This window comes from Oratosquilla oratoria, chromosome 20 (genome assembly GCF_046742065.1).
Source record: "Oratosquilla oratoria isolate Oo_2021 chromosome 20, ASM4674206v1, whole genome shotgun sequence".
Lineage (NCBI taxonomy): Eukaryota > Metazoa > Arthropoda > Malacostraca > Stomatopoda > Squillidae > Oratosquilla > Oratosquilla oratoria.
The window spans coordinates 51,723,329-51,742,303 of record NC_134796.1 but is presented as its reverse complement, the minus strand read 5'-3'; the positions used below and the strand labels follow the sequence as shown (position 1 = coordinate 51,742,303).

Below are 18,975 nucleotides of genomic sequence, written 5' to 3'. Positions count from 1 at the left end.
ATGCGATTTTCTAACATCAAGATTTCTCAAGTGTTTCATTATTTCATTCCTTGTTACTTCTATCTCTTTCATAGGGGGGACTTTCTCTTTCCATTCGATCTCTTCCGGTTGTATATTCTCCCTTGTAAACACTGATTTAAAATGCTTGTTCATAATTTCCGCCATTTCTATTTCCTCTGTGTATTCAACTCCTTGTCTTAATTTCTCCAAATCTTGTTTGTTTTTCAGTTTGTTGTTTACAAATCTGTAGAATAGTTTTGGTTGATCTTTACATTTTTCTATGACATATTTTTCATATTTTCTCTTTTCCTCTCTGCACGCTTGTACATATTCATTTCTATATCAAGTATATATTTTCCATTTTTCAGGTCTTATGTCTTTTTTCCATTTTGTCCAAGCTTTATCTCTTTTGTCTTTTAACTCCCTACAACTTTTGTTGTACCAGCACTTTACATATTCTTTTTCTTGTTTATGTCTTGGGACATACTTTTCCACTCCCTTTTCTATCATTTTTTGTCAAAATATTCCATTTCTCTTCTACTGTTGTATCTTCTTTGTGTATTCCATCCCAGTTTTCATTTTGAAAGAATTCTCTTAATCTATCAAAAAAAAATTTCATACATCAATCTTCCTTTTTATATTGTTCATTGCTTTTCATGTATTTTTCTCATTTAGTTCCAGTTCAATCAATATGTGGTCACTTTTACTTATTGGTGTTTTATATTCAATCTTTTCCACTATTTCAGGTTCTGATGTGATTATTAGGTCTAGTCTCCATGGTTCTTCTTCATTTCTATATCTAGTGTTCTCCTGAATCCATTGTGTCATTGTGTGGTCAATAATCATCTCAAGTAGAACATTTCCCCATGAGTCTTCTCCACTCTTTACGGTCATCTCTTCCCAGCAGATTTCTTTGCAATTAAAGTCGCCCATCATAACTATTCTTCCTCCATCTTCCATGGTCTTGTTTAATGTTATCCTTGTGTCTTCTAACATACTTTTATGTTCACTCTCTTGCCACGAGGCTGTTTTTGGGGGCACGTAGTTTATTACAAACTTTCTGCTCTTCTTACCTCTGTCTTCTACTTCTATCATAATCATCTCTACTCTATTCTTTCCATATGTGACACTCTTCACGTTTATATCCTTCTAAGTCAGGAACATAACTCCACCCCCTTGTTTTGTCTCTGTTTCTAATCCAATAATTATATGCATTGTGTCCTATGCTGTTGGGTGGTAGTGGACCTTTTAATTTTGTCTCTACAATTCCCATTATATCCGGTTCTTTTTCTTTCAGATACTCGTTCAGTTCATTCAGTCCTGTTATTAATCCATCTATATTTGTGTAGGACACTCTTAACTTTCTGTTATTTCCATTGTATTCTCTGTTTCTTTTTTGTTTCTCTCTGTTATGGTCCATTTCCTCAATTTCATATTCACTACTCTCCAGTAGAATTCTTCTTTTTCTGACTCCGTTCTGGTCTCGTTTTTTTCTTTAGCTTCTTTCCTTTTCATTTTTTCTTCCTCTCTTTCCTCTTTATTAATTTCTCTTTTTATCCATACCTTTTTATATTGTTCACTTGCTGCTAGCTTCCCTGTTTTTGCTAAGATATTCTCTGCTGTTGTTTGTGACCTGAATTTAATCTTAATTGGTCTGGTCTTATCTGTACTATATTTTCCGAGCCTAAACATCTCTTCGATTTGTTTCATTATTTCAGGTTCATCTTCCTGAACTAATTCTAGTAAGCTGCTTACTTTTTCTTTTTCCTCACTGATTCTTGAAGTTCTATCTAGGTTATGTTTCTCTTCCATTCCCAATATAATTATATATTTCTTTTTATCTGCTAAGTCTTTTACTATATTCTCCTTCTGTCTCATCACTTTGATAACTGAGTCTTCAGTTTGTTCTTTCATTTGCTGTTTAATTATGTCAGTAAATGCAACTTTACTGTTTTCCTGGATTTTTTTTTTCCAACCCTGTGCTTCTTTTGCTATGGCCTCTTTATTGTCTTTATTATTCCTCTTTAATTCTTCATTCTCCTCTTTTACTTCTTTTAACTGTCTTTTTAATTCTTCTATTTCATTAGTTAAATTTTTGTTCGCCTTCTCTAGTTCTTCCAACTTTTCAACTCTCTGCGCAATGTTGGTTACGTTACCGAACCTGTCTTCCCAATGTTCGATCATCTTATCAAGTTTCTCCTCTAGTCTTGTCAATCGGGGGAGGTTGGTATCCCCCCCCCACCCTCATTAAATCCCTGGAAATTATTATCCTCACCTTCCATTGTGCTGCTCTTATCTATATTTCTAATCTTTACAATTTTGTTAATCCCATCACCAGAATCATCGGTCCTTCGTTTGTTTACAAGACGTCTGGCCTCTTGGACCAAGTCCTCCCCTTCCTCATTTCCTTCCATTTCCCTCAGTAATCCCCCCCTTCTCCTTTTTCCTCAATTTCCCACGACACCACGAGTTATCCCCTTCCCTGTAAATACAATAGGTACTTCATTTGCGTTGAGGTCCACGAAAATTTCACTTTTTCTTCAGAACTCCAATCCTCGCCGTCCATCCGACAAAAGTGTGTGTGTGTGTGTGTATTCACCTTGGTCTTTGGATCACGTGTTGGACTCGTGATCGACAGCTATTTCCCTCCCGGAAGAGAGCTCAGAAATCGTATGACCGATCTATGGGTAATGCTATGACCTTTCACACACACACACACCCAACTCCCCGCCCACGAGAGTCAGAGTAACGACCCAAAGCGCAGCGATACCGAAATAATTTCGGCCCTGGGCAGGATTCGATCCAGCTACTGCGAGCACCACCGTACTTCCCAGTCCAGCGCTCTACCAACCGCGCGCGCACGCGTGTGTGTGTGAGAGTGTTCTTATTTGTGTGTGCCTGTGAGCGTTTCAATGTATGCATGAGTGTGCGTGTATGTGTGTGATTCAGTATGGCCTTTGGATCACGTGTTAGTATTTACCTATATAGTTGAATCTTACGGGAAGGGGAGCTACGCTCGCGATGTCCCGTCTGATTTTCCCTTAACCTCGTATCGTGTTTGCACACACTATTGTTTTATCCAGTTTGTTCCAGATATCCACCACTCTGTAGATTTTTTTCAGGTTTCTTCTATAAATATCCTTTTTGGGATTCTTTTCATGTCCCCTTGTATTTCGCTTATCCCAATTTAGTAGGTACTCTCAATCAAGGATTTCTGTGTCTTTCATGATTCTGTCGATGGTCAGCAGGTCGCCTCTTCTCTTCTCTATTCCAAAGTTGGTACTTTCAATTTAGCCAGTCTCTCCTCATATGACAGGTTTGAAAGCGTTGGGGCCATTTTCATGGCTGCTCTCTGGATTCTTTAAAATTTCTATATATTCTTTTTGGTACTGGGTGACCATAGTGTCGCACCAAACTCCAGTCCAAGCCTAATTATGTGATAAGTATTTTTTTAACCATCTCTTTTTTTTCCTTTCTTTTTACTGTAAATACATGTCAATATTTGTAAACAAGGAACTTTTTATCCGATATAGGGATTTTTCAGCACGAGATTAGGGAATTGTTGATCTACTACTGCACTGATAAAGAATGTTCGTGTCTGCGATTGTGTAGACGTGAACTTGCGTTGAAGGATTGAACAAGTGCAGTCGCGGTGTTAAGGAGATCGACGAAGAAAAGTTATTTTGTGTTGAATATAGTATTGTTATTATAAACATGGGCGAGGAAAGTTCTGTCTCTAACTTTAGAGAATATATAAGGATTAAGACAGTTCAACCATCCCCAGATTATGGTAAGAATCGTCAACTGAACTTGACTGCAGTTGGTATGGATTATGGAATTATGAAAGTAGTCTTTCATTTAGTGATTTGTAAGCTTTAAACGACAAATTCTTAGACACTAGACAGTTAAGATAGATGAAGAGTGATACTGATAAATTGTTTATACCAGAATACAGTGTAAAACAGAATTTCAACAAAATTGGAACCTCTTCCCTCTTGCAACCAAACTTTAGATAAAAGATAAAAACTTCATTATCTTATCATTGTCATCTCACCCAAGTGTTATCCAGCAGTTAGGGATAGCGTAGAGGTTCTATTCCAGTATCATGCAAACACATTATTCTCTTCTTTCCATGTTGTATTTCAAAGATTATTTTTGCTATGGAATTGTAACTGTTAGGTTAGGTTACCACATCCACCACATACTAATGCACCATCTAGTTTTAAGTTACTAACCTTAGCATGAAAAGTGTAAAAAAATTTAGTTACATTTTTATGTCCATGTTATGTGCTTAACTGAAAAGGTAAATATAATATAACTGACACATGGCTTCAACCCACTATATGTGACGGTGACCATAATATCCAACTCTGTTGTAAATATATTTGGATATACATTTTTCTGCAATGATGCGCAATGCTATATCTCGAAGGCCAAAACAAGTCATAGGAACCAATGTAAATGATGATCTCGATGCCTTCCCAATAACCACAGCAAATGAACCTGCTCCCCCTCAGTATTCTGCCGAGACAGTCTCTAATCTACATTTCATCTTGAATGAGGTCAGAGATCAACCGAAAGCCCCAAAAGCAGATAGTGCTATGGACCTGACAATATATATCTTCTTGTCCTGAAAGAATGTGCAAATGAACTTGCTCTTCCTCTCTACATAGTACATACTGTACAGTTCCCCAGTGTTGGAAAACCTCATATATGACCCCAATCTTTAAGAACGTTTCCAAGATTGACCCAATAAACTATTGGCCAATCATCTTAACACTAATTCCATACAAAACTCTTGAAAGAAAAATAAACAAAACTCTACATCATCCTAGACAACTCTCATTTGACAACTCTCAATTCAGTTTCAGGGCCAGCAAATCTGTATGTGACCAACTAATTCTTAACATACGACTATATTACTCAGAATTATGACCAAGGCTTTACAATTGGCTTAATATTATTCAACTTTGTTAAAGTATTCAACAAAGTCCAGCACAACATTCCTAAGCCTGTCCTTAGTGGAGTGCCACAAGGTCAAGTCCTAGGTTCTTTATTGTTTCTGATCTTTGTCATCCATCTTGGAGCTAGATAATCCTGCAAATATATGCTGTTTGCCAATGACTTCAAGTTTAACTCCACTTTTCTGCTAACTCCTCACCTGAATCATCCTTAACCTTGCAGGAGGATATCAACACCCTGTCTGGTACAGCTACATCTTGGGGCTTAAAATTTTATTTAAAAAAATGTGTCCACCTGTGGTGTACTTGTATGATTCACTGGTCCAGCCTGGCAGATAAACCATATGAGGAAAGACTAAAAGTACTGGGTCTACCAACTTTGAAATATAGAAGAGAAAGAGGTGTCATGATTACAGTGTTCAGGTCACTAAAGGGGATAGATTGAATTGATAGAAGAGATCTGATTAAAGATGGGAGGGCTTTAAGAGGTCATTGAATTAATTAAGAAAGATCACATGTTGAAATGATATGAAGAAATACAGTTTTCCATATGTGGATTAGCGAAGAAGGTGGTATAGCCCAAGCTCAAACAATACACGAGTTCAGACTTAAATATGATAATTGGAAGTCAAAGATATAGATTAAGTTGGAACTGTACAGTACATGAATTTGAGTCTAGGTATGTTAGAAAATTAGAGAATAAGAGACAGGACCAATGAGCATTGCTCCTTTCCACTATACTACAATTGGGTAAATACAGAGTTAACAACAGTGTTTACTTCATGGATAACTCTCCCATTACTCCAAAGACTAGTCACAAAGATCTTGCTGTAATTGTTGACTCCCAGCTCAGATTCCTTCAACACATCAGGGATACTGTCTGCAAGGCTGGAGGAGTTACCATTAACCTGCTCAAATCTATAGTGTGCTGTTCCCCACAGTTCATGACTACTCATAATTCAAGAGCAAAATCCTTAACTGCTTTAGGGGATGAACTCTTCAGCTACATCTAAACTTAACATCTCACAAACATCCCACAATCGGCAAACAACATTTACTATCTAAAAGATACAGTAGCCATACATCCAAAGTAGTTTTCTATGCCAGATTCCAGAGAGACTATTATTAGGGATACACTTTATCAGCCAATTCTTTAAATAATGATGTCCTGTGTCCATATGGCTTGAGCATCCCTAGTTGTATTTGACCATTTCCCTTCCTATGTGCAGTCAGTGGCTGCTGGAAGATTTATGCTCTGCCAGGTAAGTTAGCTTATTGAATATATAAATATATATATATATATATATATATATATATATATTTTTTTTCAATATAAAATGATTTTATGAACAATTCATACCAATTACCAAGACTAATTAATCAACAAATGTAAAAAATATAGACTGTCAATGTCAAAAGGATGTGAAGAAATAAAATACAGTTTTCTGTATAGATGTATATGTGGAATAGGTGATATAGCCCAGGCTCAAAGAATACATGAATTCAGATCTAAATATGATAATTGGAAATAAAAGATGTAGATTGAGTTGGAACTGTAGATGAATTTGAGTCTAAATATGTTAGAAAATTAGAGAATAGGAGATAGGACCCAACAAGCAGTGCTCCTTTCCAGTATACTACAATTAGGTAAATACAGGGGACAGTAGGCAGAAACATCTGAATACTATTTTTGCATGAATTAAAGAATGGGAAATGAAGTTCAATACCAAAAATTGTGAAGTACTGGAAATGGCCAATAGCAGGAAAAGGACATCCTGAACCTCTTTAATATGAGTCAAATATTTATGCGCACAGCAGGTTGCTTGATGTACAATGATGCAGCACAATACATGCATTATGAAATATGAAATTACTGGTGTCATATTTGTTCTCTTTCACCCTGAATAAATATAACATCACAGAAAACAGGATCAAACCTATTCACAAAATATGGGGGTCACTCAGCTTCAACTACTAAATAGATATAATCAGGAACCCAATGCTGGCATCCTCGTATACCCTACTCATGGCTCACAATGCATACATAGGCGTCGTTGCATTCAAGATGTTAAACGATTCCTTGGGAAGTAAACCCATTACGAAAACAAAGGAGGAGAAAGACTTGGGAGTCTTGATAAAAGACAGCCTGTCACCTGACAGACATATCAGCAGGATTGTGGGAGCGACATACAGACTATAGCAGATGATTAAAGTAGCATTCCATTATATGGATGGAGAGATGATGAAAAAATTAATCAAAACCCTGATCTGTCCAAGACTGGAATATGTGTCAGTAGTATGCTCCCCACACAGATTGAAGGATGTAAGCAAGATTAAGAGAATACAAGGGCAGTAACCAAACTGGTCCCCAGCCTGGCAGATCAACCATACAAAGGAAGACTAAAAGTATGGGGTCTGTCAACTTTGAGAGATCGAAGAGAAAGAGGTGATATGATTATAGTATTAAGGTCGCTAAAGGGGATAGGTTGCATTGATACAAGAGATCTCCTCATTAAAGATGGGAGGACTTTAAGAGGTCATGGGGGAGTAAATTAAGAAAGATCACATTTGGAAAGGATGTGAAGAAATACAGTTTTCCATATAAATGCATAAATATGTGGAATAGTATAGGTGATGTAGCCCAAGCTCAAACAATACATGAGTTCAAATCCAAATATGATAATTGGAAATCAAAGATATAGATTAAGTTCAAACTGTACATGAATCTGAGTCTAGGTATATAAGAAAATTAGAGAATAGATGGGATCCAGCAAGCGTTGCTCCTTTCCTGTATACTACAGTTAGGTAAATACAGGTAAGAATATAATAATATACTAGGGATAACCCCCCAAAAAATCCAATAAAGGGCTTGTTACCATTGAGGTCCCAAATAAGATCACAAATATACAAAAATGCAAATAAGAAATAAAACTGTCATGTCATAGTTTTACACAAATATTAATTAAATTGAAAGACAACAAAAGTTGACTAGACATTAATACTAAGTGTTAAGGTGGAGGGAATGTGAGGGGATGACCAAGGATAAGATGGATGGGGTAAAAGGGGCATTGGGAAAGATAGGCATGAGTGGAGAATTGTTGTGTATGGATGATACTGTGATGCATGGAAGGTAGTGGGGGGGGTCGGGGGGAGTATGTGTGAATGATATTTTGACAGAGCATGCTCCAATTTCCACATAAGTCAACTGTGAGATACTTTATCAAATGCCTTTTAGATCCAGGTACACACAGTCCACTCTTGCAGGACATCAGTTATTTTCGAGTAAAAGCATAAAAGGTTGGACATGCATAACCTTCCAGATTTGAAGGTATACTGGTAGAGCTGTTTATGTTGTTTTCAGTGGGCTATGTTTGTGTAATGGTGTAGTGTAGGGAGAGTGTGCCAAAACACAACTGAAATAGTACTTGTATCTTTTTTGCAGCATCATGCACAGCCTTCCTCAAGAAACAGGCAGATGATCTTGGTGCAGAGGTGCTTGTTTATGAATGTGTTCCAGGAAAGCCAATTGTGATAATGACTTTACGTGGTGAGGACCCAAGTCTCCCATCTATTCTTCTGAACTCGCACACAGATGTTGTTCCTGTGTATCCTGTAAGTAAATTTACTTATTTTTTTATACTTTGGAATTAGATGTTCCAGGAATAAAGTTTCCAGTCTTTTGGTTGTAGATCATTTGAAAATTGATGTAGATTGTATTTATGTTTATGATAGATATTAGTTGATCCCACTGAATTACAATGAAGTATTTTTCCTGTGCTCATAGTTTACAGTTATAATCTTTATCCTCCACCCACTTCAGGGACATTTTGTACCTAATGGCTCGTTTTATATGCAATCTCTATCTGTGTACCGAAAACTTTTCCCCCCTTACAAGGGAGATGCCTTACCTGTTCTCATAACTTCCATAGTTACTTGCACCTCATATTTTGTTATTTTTCCTCCATTTCTATCCCTATCATTTTTTGTGCCTCCCTCTGTTACCACCAATCCCTCCCTATCCTCCTTATTCAACAGCACAAAAACACTCGGCCCATCTTCCCCTTACTGCCTCCTCTTCAATTAAGATCTGTGCCTCTGCACCTTTTACCTTTTCTTCTTTACTTGACTCACCTCCCCTTCCTCTTTTGATTTCTTTCCAAAACATATTTTTATTGTTTTCAAAATTTTCCATCCTACTCCTCCCCATTTTGCATCTGCTCTCCTTTTTGCCTCCTTTATCTTTTGTTTTGCTCCTCTTCTTTTTTCTGTACACCTCTCATATTTTTCTCTCATCCTACTTTGCAACCAGTCCCTGAAAGCTTGCTTCTCCTCCACTACCTTTTTCACTTCATCCCACCACTCACAACCCTTCCTTGTATTTGCCCCATCCTTCTTGTTCCACATATCATCTTTGCACACCTTGTCACTTACTACTTGAAATACCCCTGTTCCTCTTCCACACCTACTTCGACTCTATCCTTCACCACCTCCCACACTTCTCTCAGCTTCTCCTTGTGCTCCTGCTCCTTTTCTTTCACATTTAAACAGTTTACTCTAAGCACCTCTACCTTCTGCCCTTTTCCTTTTTCTCCACCTATCTTCCACTTGCTGGCTGAGTGGGTTAGGGCATTGTTACTTGTGGCAAAGGTCGATGTGAGGGTGGTTCAAATCCTGCCACCAGCGAAGTTGAACCAAGGGCATGGCTCACTTAATTCCACGGTACAAAGCCCTCTGTGAGGGGCACCGTCCTAGCCTCCCGATAGGGGGGAGTATGTGATGTTAAACCATATCATCATCATCATCATCATCATCATCATCATCATCATCATCATCATCATCACCTTCTTCATCTTCACCTTCTTCATCTTCACCTTCTTCATCTTCACCTTCTTCATCTTCACCTTCTTCATCTTCCACTCTCAACTTACCTTCCACAAAAAAATTATTGATATTCCCCCACTCTCACCTCTAAGAACATGGACATCCAAAACTCTTCCTCTTTTTTTTTTTTTTTTTTTTTTTTTTTTTTAGATACCACTACATAGTCTATTAATGTCTTATCGACCACCTTTCTTTCCACCACCCTCTCCCATGTGTACATATTCCTAAGTTTCTTCCTAAACACAGTGTTAGCTATCATCAACTCTCTAAACACATTTCCACCATTAACTCTCCACTATGATTTTTACCAGGCACCACACACTTCCCAACAACTCCATCTATTGGTTCATCCCCTACTCTAGCATTGAGATCTCCTAAAACCACCACATAGACATTCCTTCCAATACTCTACACATTCATTTAAATCCATCCAAATAGCCTCCCTTTCCTCTACACTCTTCTCACTACCAGGTCCATATCTGCTTACAGAGGCCTACATCTCCCATTACAGTTTTACCTTCATCCAACCTTGAAGAAACCTCCTTCCACTCCATATGCTTACTTACCTCTTCACTTACTAGTAGACCCACCCCATCCCTTCCTCTTACTTTCCTCACTCCTGACACCCTTCTCACTACACTCCCAAACTCAAAATCACATGTCCCTTTCAATTTAGTCTCCCTTAATGCCAACACAGCAATCATCCCTCTCACAAACATTCTGCCTATCTCTTCCCTTTTACTCTCATGTGTACCAAGAAAATCACTAGCTAGTAAACTGTAAATTGAAAACCTGCTGAATGGAAAAAGATTGCCAGTATTGGAATGATTCTGTACCATAACATCCAAAATATCCCAAAAGCCCACTACTAGGTTGATGAGACAGTATTTACAAATTAGTTTAAAACTTATAGGAACATTGGAAGTTTGATCCATTCAGTGCTCACAAGGATGAAGATGGGAAGATCTATGGCCGTGGCACTCAGGACATGAAGTGCGTGGGTATTCAGTATATAGAAGCTCTCAAGCAGCTCCGTCAGCAAGGCCACAAGTTCCTGCGCACCATACATCTTTCATTTCTGCCAGGTGGGATAATTGATTTGTAGAGTATGCAGGTACATCATGTTCAGTATAGATTTTGAACATGATGACAACATTTTGCTCTGGGTTTGGGCATATGATGACATTCTGGCCTTTCAATTTGTGAAAAAAAAAATGGGTGCATTACAGGATATTGTTGATGTGTTTATAAGTGTGTATCATTACCTCTACTGGGAATTTGTTCCCTTTATGGTTTAATGTGTTGTAATATTTAGTGTTTATGACCAATTTATCCATATAGTATGATTTAATTACAGATGAAGAGATTGGTGGAATGGATGGCATGGAGAAGTTTGTCCGCACAGAAACCTTTAAGAAACTCAATGTTGGATTTGCTTTAGATGAAGGTTATGCAAACCCTACAGAGAAATACACAGTCTTTTATGGGGAACGTAGTCCTTGGTGTAAGTCCCTAATAAAGAATGTTACTTATGTCATGATAACAGTTTCAGATATTGACTTGTGAATGTTTATGATGAAAACTATAATAGCTTACTACTTAAACATATGCAACAATCTACCACCTATCCCACACAATACATTCATACTTTGACCAATATTACTCCAGCATTGAAAAACACCTCCCAAGACAATCAATGGATTGAGTGATTGATTGCTGGAAGCAAGACCATGCTGAGGAAGTGCTGTTTGGGTGTATTGTAGTTGACCTGAGTAATGGGGTTAGTGGACAAAGATGACCCTTCATCCACAAAGTGCTGCAACATGCTCCAACGGGGAGGACAGTGAATTGGCTTTGGATGGGTATGGGGTGGATGCTTGGTGGGTGTATACTTGACCCAGCCATCCCCTATATAATTGGGAGAAGACATGCATAATACCAAAACATCTGTTCCTCCCTTATAAAAGAGGTAACTAGCCAAGGTGTGTGTGCGCGCGCACACACACAAAAACCATACAAGAATTTAAGAACAAACTAGATGCTGAGAGATACAAAGATGGGTCACTATGAGCATAGCTCCCCTTCCCGTATAATACAACTTGGTACAACTAGGTAAATACACATACACACAGTATTCAGGTCACTAAGTAGATTGCATTGATAGAAGAGATCTCCTGATTAAAGATGGGAGGGCTTTAAAAAAGACCAAATGTATAAAGGATATGAAGACATACAATTTTCCATATAGATGCATAGATACCTGAAATAGGAAATTATTTAGCCCAAACTCAGACAATAAATAAATTCATATCTATATATGATAATTGGAAATCAAGGATATAAATTAAGTTGGAATCATACATGAATTTGAGGCTAGGTATGATAAAAAATTAAAGAATAGGAGATGAGACCAATGAGCATTGCTCCTTTCCTGGATACTACAATTAGGTAAATATGCACACACTCATGATCCAGCCACCTATTCACCACCCATGTATTTTCCCCTATATATTAACTTAAGGAGGATTGGGAGGGAAAAATAGTTGCAATGGGAAGCACTAAGAAATTGACTAATGAGGAAAAAGGAGGAGAAATAAGAAAAGATGAAGTGAAAGCAATTATTATGATGATGAGAGCAGGTAAGGTGCTGGAAGAGTGCCTGTATAGTTCTGCTTTACATGGGAATAGGAGACAAGTGTGAGTGTAGTAGTTTGAGGAATCTTGTTGAGTGTAGTTGGGAAGGCTTATGGGAGGGTTTTGATTGAGAGGAACAGAGGGAGTAATTGGTGAGGAACAGTGTGGGTTTAGGAAAGGCAGGGGTTGCATTGATCAGATTTTTGTGGTAAAGCATATGTGTGAGGAAGCTTTAGGAAAAGGTAAGGATGATTTTTGTGCCTTTATGAATTTGGAAAAGGCTTATGACATGGTAGACAGGAAGGCACTGTGGGAGGTATTGCAGATATATGGAATAGGTGGAAAGCTTTTAAGAGCAGTCAAGAGTTTTTATGACAGTAGTAGAGCTTGTGTTAGAATTAGAAATGGAGAGAGCGAGTGGTTTGAGGTAAAGGCGAGACTCTACCAGGTATGTATCATGTCACCATGGCTGTTCAATTTGTACATGGATGGGGTGGTGCAAGAGGTAAATACAAGGGTAATGTGTTGGGGACTGGAGAGGTTAAAGAAAATGGAGAAAAATGGGAGATAAGCCAGTTGTTTGCTGATAACACTGCACATGTAGCAGGATCAGAGGAGGGATTAGGAGGTTAGTGATGGAATTTGGGAAGGTGTGCAAAGAAGGAAGTTGATGATAAATGTGGGTAAAAGTAAAGAGATGAAATGTACAAAGGGAGAGGATGGCAGCAAATTGGAAGTGAGTATTAAGGGAGGGAGGCTGGAGAAAGTGTATAAATTTAGATACTTCAGTGCAAATGTGGTAGGAATAGGAGGACTGGAGGTGGAGGTAGAATGTAGATTGAGAGAAGCAATTTAATGCTTTGGGGGATTAAAAAGTATAATGTGAAATAGACATTTGGGAATGGATGCTAAGAGGAGATTGTATGTAGGAGTGATTGTGCTGACAGCACTGTATGGGGCAGAAACATGGAACATAAGAGAGAAAGTTCAAATGTTTGAGATGAAATGCCTGAGAAGTATGGTATGGGTTACTAGGCGGGATAAAATGAAAAATGAGGAGATGAGGAGGAGAGCAGGGATGGAAAAGGAGTCTGGAGATAGGATTGATAAAAGAGTATTGAGATGGTTTGGACATGGAAAGAATGAGTGAAGAAAGATTAGTAAAAGAAGTGTGGAATGTAGAGGTGGATGGAGTGAACATGAGGGGGCATCCAAGGATGAGATGGATGGATGGAGTAAAAGGGGTATTGGGAAAGAAAATGTCTATTGAGCAAGAGAGGGAAAAGACAGAAGATGGGGGTGATGCATGGAAGGGAGTGGGTGGGGAGGGTAGGAAGGATGTGTGGATGATATTCTGATGCAGCCAGTCTTCTCTTTTTCTGCATGAAAGGACGGAAAGGGGGGATCGCTAATTAAATGAAGCAGCCTTGCTATGGATGTGCTGTGTCTTGCTGCATTGCTTCAGACCCAGGCAGTGGGCAAGATGCAGGGATAACCAGTCATCCAGGACAAGCCAAGAAAAGGAGGAGGGAGGGGTGGTGAATGGGAGTGGAGTATTAGGGATGAAATGGGTTGGAGTGGATTTATGTATTTTGACTTTGGCTACATCCCATGTAAGGGGGGAAAAAGCCCTTGGTATATGTATGTATTTTAACTCTTTGTGGATGAAGGGCTATCTCTGGCCCTTGTCCACTGCAGAGCCCAACATGGTTGAATTCAGTCCTTCTTTGCTTAGTGACCCTCCCTTTGTGCTTCCTTTATAAGGTGGAGAAGGCCTTTGATATATACTGTATATCTAATGATGTGTAGAATTTACTCATTATGTTACATGTTACATCAACAGGGGTAGAGGTGATATGCCCTGGTCAGCCAGGACACGGATCACAGTTTTTGCCTGACAATGCTGGTCAAAAACTACGCAGAGTCATCAACTTTTTCATGGATTTCCGTGACAAGGAAGAAAAGAGATTGAAAGATAACCCTCAACTTAATATTGGGGATGTCACCACTTGTAATTTAACAATGCTCAAGGTTAGATCATTTACTTGAAGTACAATGTAGTGAGTTATGTTTACCCTTTAGGATTCCAAAATTTGTCTTTGTTTATTAGTGATATTATGATTGCATAACTATGTTAAGTCAATACGAACCATCACTTTCCAGAACCATGTAACATTCATCTTTCTTAGAGACAAGCTCTACTGGGTCAAATTTGTAATTTTGCTGTCTTTGGCTCCATCCTTCAATTATTTATTTAATGATGTTTCAGTGGTAGGCAATAAACATGTTGCTACTGTGTTTCTATGCATATCATAGAAGATGAATAAATGGGATGGTGTCAGGGGACTAGGACTCCCCTTCTAGGTATTTTATTTGAAGAGTCCAGACGGAAGAGGGTCATAGTGAAAGATGCCAGCCAGATTCCTAGTAATTGAGTCTTTGAAATCGCCTGGATGTGGAATTAATAAGACCATAAAGGAGATTATTGACATGTGATTATTAATATGTTCGTAAGAAGAAAGATGTATGTGTTAGCATTGAGTGAAATTAGAGTGAAAGAAAAATCTCATTTTGAGTTCAGGAATATGATAGATAGGGTGTTGTGAGTGAAGAAGGGGTGAAGGAGGGAAGGACTGGTTCTCTTAGTTATTTGATGATATTTGTTACCTCAAGTTTCACTTACTGGAACCCACAGAGAGAGAGAGAGAGAGGTATGTGCTAAGGTTGATTTGGGAGGATGGCTAGTGGTAAATCACAATGTATGCCACTCCCTGAATGGGCTCCTTCAAGTGCACAGACTATAGTATAGGAATGTTTCTGTGTCCCTTCTTTGTTGAGGGGAAATAGGATTTCTAAATGTTGGAATGTTGGAGGTACAGAGGGGCATATCCAGGATATGTTTGTGGGTGTTGCCCAAGTATTTATTTTTCTAATATTTACTACAAATTTTCTCTACCCTGCTTGAGGTGATAATAATAATAATAAAAAAAATTTTATTTGGCATTGAATCAATATACATGAAGTGCAGATAATGAAAAGAACACATAGTTCGAAATAACAATTACAAATGCCAAGGATAACACAAAAAAGCATGTAAGTTTATTTCCATTGTGGTCTCAGGTGGGGTGAGGAACCAAGAAACCTATGTGTTGATCTTTCACTTCACAAGACATAGAATGAATCTTACTTGTCTGGAAGTAAATGTGTGTGTGTGTGGGGGCTAAGTGTTGCCCAGGCAACTAGGGAACACCCTTGGATCCACCATTGGTGTGGATGAGATTGAGAGAAAGAGTACAATGGCTAATTCATTTGTGTAATTAGAATGGATGAGCTTATATATTGTCAAATGAAAGAGAGCAGATGTTAAACCAAAGAAAATATGAATAAATGGATTGAGTGCAGCAATAAAAGTTTGGGATTTTGACATTGGACAATTAAAAAAATATGCTTGGGTTACAGTGAGCTGGAGAATTTTTTTTAGATTAGACAGTAACCTGTTCCCTCTGAAGGGACCATGGAAGCAAAGTGATACAATTTTCTCATGGATAGGACAGGAAAGAGTGAAAGGGATGAATGAATGAGAGGTGTGAGGATTCATATATCTAGCTACCATATGGAAAGCAATATATATGTCAAAAAGGAATTAACTCTGATATAACATTCTTTTTCAACAGGGAGGTGTTCAGTATAATGTTGTACCTTCAGTGCTTAGTGTTGGATTTGACATACGTATTCCTCCTACATGTAATTTGAAGGAGTTTGAAGACATGATATCTCAGTGGTGTAAAGAAGCAGGAGAAGGAGTGGAGTACAAGTTCCATGAGAAGGTAAGGGGAGAATATGTTCTGTTTCTATTTGTGATACTCCTGGAGAAATATTGGTTCCTGCTTTAACCTTGGATAGTATTGTCAGCAGGGCTATCTGCAGGAATTTTTGTAGGGGGACAAAATTATAGATATTATAAATATATGGCTTTTCCCCCCTTACAAGGGAATGGGGAGTTGGGGGATAGGTGGGCAAGGGAGTGTGTGTGAATGATATTTTGACACAGCCCAAAGGGATTTCTCCCTATCTTCTCTTTTTCTGCATGAGGGGACAGAGAGGTTGGGGGGTTGCCAATCAAATGAAGTGGCCTTGCTGTGGATGTGCTGTGACTTTCTGCATTGCTTGTGACCCAGGCATTGGGAGAAATGCAGGGATGACCTGTGATTCAGGAGGAGCCAAGAAAAGAGGGAGGAAGGGGTGGTGAATGGGAGTGGAATATGTGGAGATGAAATGGGTGGGAGTGGATTTATGCCTTTTGAGTTTGGCTACCTCCCTTGTATGGGGGAAAAAGCCCTTGGTATATGTATGTACCAGGGAGGTGGCCAAAGTCAAAAGGCATAATTTCACTCCCACGTACTTCATCCCCATATACTCCACTCCCATTCACCACCCCTCCCTCCCTCCCTCTTTTCATGGCTCCTCCTGGATGATGGGTCATCCCTGCATCTCGCTCATTGCCCTGGGTGGGGGGAGGCATATATTTAAATTATTTACATGAGTTACATTTTGACTTTCATCAATTGTACACTGATACTGCAACTTAGAAAATTTAACCACAATTTTTGCCAGTGACAACTGGCAAGGTTTCAAACACATCATTTATTTCTAGGGGGATGGTAACTGACCCCCCTTGCTCCCCCCTCTCTGGATGCCCATGGTTGTCAGATGTTGTTTCTAAAACCAGACATTACTGATCTGGTAGTCAAGAGTGGTATCAAGACTTGATTCAACTTTTTTCATCTGAATGGAATATTAACAATTTTATGGACCAGTCATGCAACATTATTTTGTGATTAGAGACTACTCTCCAAGCAAAAAAGAATACTGATCACTTTTAATTTTTCTGCTATTCATTCTTCGTACTATCTATTTTTATACTAAGGGCTTTTTCCCTCCTTATAAGGGAGGACACATACCCACTCCCTCCCATCCCATTCCACTCCTGTCCATCACCCTTTCCTCCCTCTCATCTTAGTTCCTCATGGATGCAGGGATCCCTATCTCCTACCCACTGCACTGGGTTTAAAAGCAATGCAGTAAGGCCACTTCACTTAATCAGCGACCCTCCCCCTCATCCCATATGCAGAAAAAGAGAAAATGGGGGAGAAATCCCTATGGGCTCTGTGAAAATATTCACACAAAATACCTCCCTCCCATCCTTTTATCACAGTATTATCTATACACAGCCATTCTGCACTCACCCCTATCTCCTGCATTCTCCCTTTCTTAACAGACATTTCCCTCTTGCTCAAAGCCCCACTCATCCCATCCATCCATCTCAACCTTGGTTGTCCCCTCAAGTTCGCTCTATCCATCCCTTGTGCTACCCTCTTTAAATCTTTCCTATATATTGTTATCAAGGATAGAAATGCTGGTTATTGGCAATGAAGTACAATACAATGCATGACCATTTTCAATAGAATTTCTTTTCCACATTTTGAATGAAACTTGATTTTAAAAATAGATATTTAATATGATTTAAATGAAGCTGATGGTATAATTAATTATCATTATATTCCTGATATACATTTATCTATCATATGTATATATATGTCTATCCATATATAAATACTTCATTACAATTTAAGGTACAATGATTTTATAATAAAGTTTTATTTGCTGGCAGGCAATGGTGCAGAACACAACGTGTGTGACTGATGGCAAGAACATATGGTGGGACACCTTCCGTGCTTCCTGTCAAAAAGAGTATGTATAAGAAACCAAATGTTGGGGCTATTTAGCATTATTATGTAATGTACATTTGTTGGGTTAGTTTTGTATAGTAGATTTCTATTTCAGTTTATATATCACCCTTTTGCTGTGCAAAGATTTTCTTTGCTGAATAAAATTGTCTGAAGTGAAAGGATTAATTGAAGTAGGTTTAGGCTTTTTACAGTGGATGGGGTTCCCCATGGCTAAGTAACACAGCCTAATAGCAGCTAGAACAAAGGTGTAGTCATCATTAGAATTAGAAGGGTTATAATACTATATCCCATTTTCATTTCCAATTTTTTAGATAAACTTTGTTGTTCCTGTCTCCATAGCTGCTCTCTCATTTAGCTTATCAGTATGATGCAAAGGCCATTTCAATATTTTGATGACAAAAGGGTCTTTGAATATGAGTGGATGTAGAGCAGGCAAGAGCAAAGAGAAGTTTGGTAACACGTTTGTGAGAAGAAAGTTAACATATTAATTCTGATGGAGAAATATGGAAGTACTTAACCTGTTGTAGAGCTGCTGTGTCTTCCTGCTTTGCCTCTGACCCAAGCAGTGTGGCAGAGAACAGGGATGGCCCTTTATTCACAAAGTACTAATATAGAAGGGACAAGAATCAGGTCCAAATCCCTTTTCATGTCCTAACTTAGTTCTCTGTGGATGAAGGGTCATCTCAGGAAGAGCTAAGATGAGGGTAATAACAAATGGGTGTGGGAGGGGTGAAATGTGAGTGTATTGT

General features: G+C 38.5%; 1 protein-coding gene across 4 annotated transcripts in view; it reads left to right on the top strand.

Annotated features, from left to right (window-relative positions):
- Positions 1 to 3,582: 3,582 nt before the first annotated feature.
- LOC143036577 (aminoacylase-1-like) overlaps positions 3,583 to 18,975 on the top strand; it is a 32,447-nt gene continuing 17,054 nt past the window's right edge. For 2 of the 4 annotated variants that reach the window (XM_076204117.1, XM_076204118.1), the window contains exons 1-7: positions 3,583 to 3,790; positions 8,404 to 8,573; positions 10,756 to 10,927; positions 11,200 to 11,346; positions 14,320 to 14,507; positions 16,151 to 16,303; positions 18,148 to 18,227. In XM_076204117.1, the coding sequence (XP_076060232.1) occupies positions 3,715 to 3,790; positions 8,404 to 8,573; positions 10,756 to 10,927; positions 11,200 to 11,346; positions 14,320 to 14,507; positions 16,151 to 16,303; positions 18,148 to 18,227 (986 nt within the window). In that variant the 5' untranslated portion in view covers positions 3,583 to 3,714. The remainder of the gene's footprint in view (positions 3,791 to 8,403; positions 8,574 to 10,755; positions 10,928 to 11,199; positions 11,347 to 14,319; positions 14,508 to 16,150; positions 16,304 to 18,147; positions 18,228 to 18,975) is intronic. The other 2 variants (XM_076204116.1, XM_076204115.1) reach the window with 2 other exon arrangements.